The 4,101-nt window shown below is 44.2% G+C and overlaps 1 protein-coding gene across 1 annotated transcript; it reads right to left on the bottom strand.

Annotated features, from left to right (window-relative positions):
• Positions 1-1,135: 1,135 nt before the first annotated feature.
• LOC306656398 (eotaxin-like) lies at positions 1,136-3,545 on the bottom strand. Its single transcript, XM_079131529.1, has 3 exons — positions 3,350-3,545; positions 2,098-2,209; positions 1,136-1,688 (listed from the first exon to the last, which is right to left on the bottom strand). Exons 1-3 carry the CDS (start codon positions 3,423-3,425, stop codon positions 1,580-1,582), a joined length of 297 nt encoding a protein of 98 aa, XP_078987655.1. The 5' UTR covers positions 3,426-3,545; the 3' UTR covers positions 1,136-1,579.
• Positions 3,546-4,101: the final 556 nt, after the last annotated feature.

Here is a 4,101-nt window from a genome sequence, read left to right on the forward strand (position 1 = left end):
TGGCCTTGTGCCACGGTTGCCATGGTCCCAGGAGAGATGGTGTGAATGGTGCGCAAAAGAGCTGTGAATACAATGATACTACTAGATATGGCATGACCAGGCCGTCAGCCCCCTAAATTGACAACCTCTAATCACAATGACCCTATTAGATATGGCATGACCAGGTCATCAGCCCCCTGGATTGACAACCTCTAATCATGCAGATGTTTCCCTGCAGGGCAACCCTGAGTCTTTTCTACCCTTGGAGAAATAGTTGCTCTCTGTGTTCCCATATGGAGGTCATGTGACTGACAGAAATGCAGGTTGATTTCAGATGTTAAATACTGACTTGAGTTGCTTATGCAGGAAGAGGCAGTCCTATCCATTTTAACCAGAAACTCTCAAACTGGTGAGAGAAGAGTGTTAGAAGGAAATGAATCTTCTAGGTCTAAGCAGCTATGCTTCAATTGCAGCTCTATGGAGTTTGGGAAGTTTCCTGAACCAGTCCTAGTTCTTTGCCTTAACACAGAGCATCTTGCCCTGCCTTGGCCCATCCTTTAATTACCTTCTCCCCACCTTGTCTGCCCATGCTCTGGTCCATGCCCCATGGTTTTTTGCCTATGTATTATGATAATATGCTAACACCTCTCCCTTCCCAGCCCAATCAGGCATATCAGTCATCTGCTCTTCCTCGGGGACTCTGGTTGTGGTCCTTCTCTTTCCACTGAATTGAAATTTTCAGTGCCTGTGATCACTAGGGTGACCAGGTGCTCCATTTTGCCTGGGACAGTACTAATTTATAGCTGTTATAAGAGCAGATTACAAGAGAAACCATGTCAGGGAGCAGGAGAAGAGTACAGGTGTTATAATAGGACAGGGGAGAGGCTTGGGGCAAGTTTGAAGTGGGCCAGGTAAGGAGTGGGGAGGAGGCTCCTGAAGATAAGTGACGGAAATAACCTGGGCCTGGGAAATTGTGCTGGGGGTCGAAATCCAAGGGTCTGAATGGGTCTTGAGTCTCAATGAAGATCAGCCAAGTCAAAGGGTTATTAATCAGAATCACACCTCCCACCCCCATAACTGAACCTTACACTCCACAGCCTGATTTTCCCTCCAACTCAGCGTGAATCCCCCTCCCACACCAAAATAGACAACTACATACTGTAATGAATTTTATATTTATTTCATATATTCCTTAAACAACATTTAACTTTCATTGTGAATCAAACCTGGGTTTGTGAAAGCAATGTCCTCCCCAAAATACAAAGCATTTCACACTGATCACCTTTTTCAGGACCCTTACATGATTCCAGGGAGGTAGACAGGAGAGGAGCTTCATTGCTCACCCTCATGGGGGGAACCTACGGAGCTCTCAGAGGTAAGGAATCTGTTCGGAGTTTTACATTTTAATAATGGCATATTCATTCTTAAACATTCATGGAAGATACATTTAAAAATTCCAATAACTTAAATGTAATGCATTTTAATTACTAAATAAAACTGATTCCTTTGGGTATGATAATGAGTTTATTTCTGAATACATCATAGGAATGGAACTAAATCAGGCATTTCTCAGTCTCTGGTTTAGTCTCCAAAAAGGTGATTATTGTGGCATCGGGGTTTGGAATTTTTGGTCCAGGTACTTCATGGCATCCTGGACCCATTTCTGCTTGGGGTCAGCACAGATCTCCTTGTCCAGTCTGGTCTTGAAACTATGGGAAGGGAGGGAGAAAATTGAATGAGTCTCCTTGAAAACTCTGCCCACTGAATCCTACACCTTCTAGGATCATTTGCTGTGGGGTTCTTGCTAACAAGACTGCTGGGTTATTTGCTAAAGGGGTTGCTGTGGGAGAACAAAAGGGGGTAGAGGAAAGGTGGGATCTAGGGTAGGCTGCTGCTCTTGATGGCCCAGTAAAACCACTTTTTCTCTTACTCCAAGGACCTCGTATGACCTGAACAAGCTCCTGTGCAGGAAACTGAGAGTGAATATTTCCTTTTGGGAAAATTCATGGATTGGATTACAAACTGTTTATGACTCCAAGTAAGTCTTGACGCAGCTCTTGACTCTGTGCCATAGGCAGAAATGTTTAGTCTAGGGGAGGGTGAGTTCTGTCTACTCACATCACAGCTTTCTGGGGACATTTGCTGCCCATGATTCTTCTGTAGCTTTCCAGGCGCTGATTTGGGATCTTCTTACTCGCCATAGCAAAGCAGCAGGTGGTAGGGACAGAAGCTGAATTTGAGGAGATGGGAAATACACAGAAAGAATGAGCCACTCATGGTAAGTGGGTATTTTCAAGCATGACTTTGTAAGGAAGGAAAGAAGTTAGGAGAGGGTGAGGACATGGAAGAGATGGAGGTCTCACTCATTTTCCATGAAAGGTTTTGCCTCTGCCTTAACATGGATCCCTCCATATTGTGGAAAACCATCACAGCTGCCAAGAATACAGAAAAAGTTTGATCAATGTGATAGGCTTCCACTCCTGATGAGAAGTCACCTAGCTTTGTGATGGCCACAGAAAGAATGTCCTCCAAATACTCTGTTCTCTGCTTTCTGGGTCCAGGAAACACTGACACTTCTTGACCACTCTTTTTGGTTTGGAGCCATTACTAATTTTGACCAATAAGGGAGAAAATGGAGCTACCGGTTTCATTTCTGAGCAGGTACATGTTACTGCTGAAGCCCCTTAACATTTTTTCTTCTTCATCACATTAACTGATCTAGAGTCCTGAGGATGCGGTTAGAATCTTGAGCCCTTCCATTATAGACATTAAAATGGCTATGAATAAAAAATTGACCATTTTTGATTGAGTTGTTTTAGACCATTGATAATTAGGATTATTTGCTACTGCAGCATGCATTAGCTTATTGGAACTGCTACACTCAGTAAATTTAAGTCATCAGAGGATGGGAAGATGAGTTTTGGCACAAACACCTACATATACTCCCCAAGCAGATTCAAAAGGCATTAACTCGAGAGGGGGCCCTGGGACCTCACCCCCTTCTAATTCATGTCTCTGAAAGCTGTCTTGGGGTCCAGCAAAACTTCTGGACCCCAGTCAACAGATTTATTTCCCTTTATCACTATCAAAAATGATCACCACACCACACCAAATCCTGTGAGGACATCTGGTTGTGGATGTACTCAGCATGTGCCCCGATGCTCACAACAGAGACAAAACCTGGGAACTAGCCTCAGTGACCAGACTGGCTCTTCCACTGACTGGATTTGGGGCTGGGAGTTCTTGTCTGCTCAGAGACCTGTTTTCCCATCTTTAAAATGCAGAGTTTGCGGTGCATCTCTGAAGATGCTTGCTGACCTGATGGTTCTGGAGGTGGGTAGCTTTCCTGGAGGGAAGTGGGGGTGCTTACCTGGCTGAGCAAGCACCTGAGTGCTGAAAGTGGCTGCTGTGAGCATCAGGCACAGAAGTACTGCCGAGATCTTCATTGTGGGGCCAGAGTGCGGGCTTCTGTGTGAGAGGGGGAGGTGTTGGGGTTGGTCTCAGCCTCTCTGCCCTTGTGACTGTTCTGTCCGTCTTTATAGAGAGCAGAGTGGGTGGGAGTTTCCAGGGAAGACTTTGTACATGGGGTCATGATCAAGTTATGTCGAAGGGAATATTCTAAACAGCTGACCACACTTCAGCTCTTGGGAAAATCACAGAGAGAAGAGAAGCAAATTTGTGGGTGGGATTTGGCACCCATTTCATGAGGATTGGAGAAGGAAGGGCATATGTGATTATGAAATACTACTCCACTTCTGTAGCAGGGCAAAGAAGCAAAGGAACTATCAGCATGGGGAAATCAGTGGATTTAAGAATGCTAAGTGAAATAAGCCAAACCCAAAAAGCCAAAGGCTGAATGTTTTCTCTGATATAAAACCAAAAGTCAAATGTTTTTCTCTGATATGCAGATGCTAATTCACAATGAGGGGAGGGATTGGGAAGAATAGAGTTACTTTATATTAGGTAGAAGGGAGTGAAGGAAGGGGAAGAGGTATGGGGCAGGAGATAGAAGAGTGAAACAGACATTACATATGACTGTATGACTGATGTGATCCTACAATATGTATAAAAAGAAAAATGAAAATTACACTCTATTTATGTATGGTCTATCAAAATGTGTAA

This window comes from Sciurus vulgaris (genome assembly GCF_902686455.1).
Source record: "Sciurus vulgaris genome assembly, chromosome: 3".
NCBI classification, from domain to species: Eukaryota; Metazoa; Chordata; class Mammalia; order Rodentia; family Sciuridae; genus Sciurus; species Sciurus vulgaris.

Coding starts and splice junctions, on each gene's coding strand:
- LOC306656398 (XM_079131529.1), bottom strand. CDS start 3,425: ATGAAGATCTCGGCAGTACTTCTGTGCCTGATGCTCACAGCAGCCACT. Junction 2,210..3,349: donor TCAGGTGCTTGCTCAGCCAG/GTAAGCACCCCC, acceptor CCTCAAATTCAG/CTTCTGTCCCTACCACCTGC. Junction 1,689..2,097: donor TGTCCCCAGAAAGCTGTGAT/GTGAGTAGACAG, acceptor CCCTTCCCATAG/TTTCAAGACCAGACTGGACA.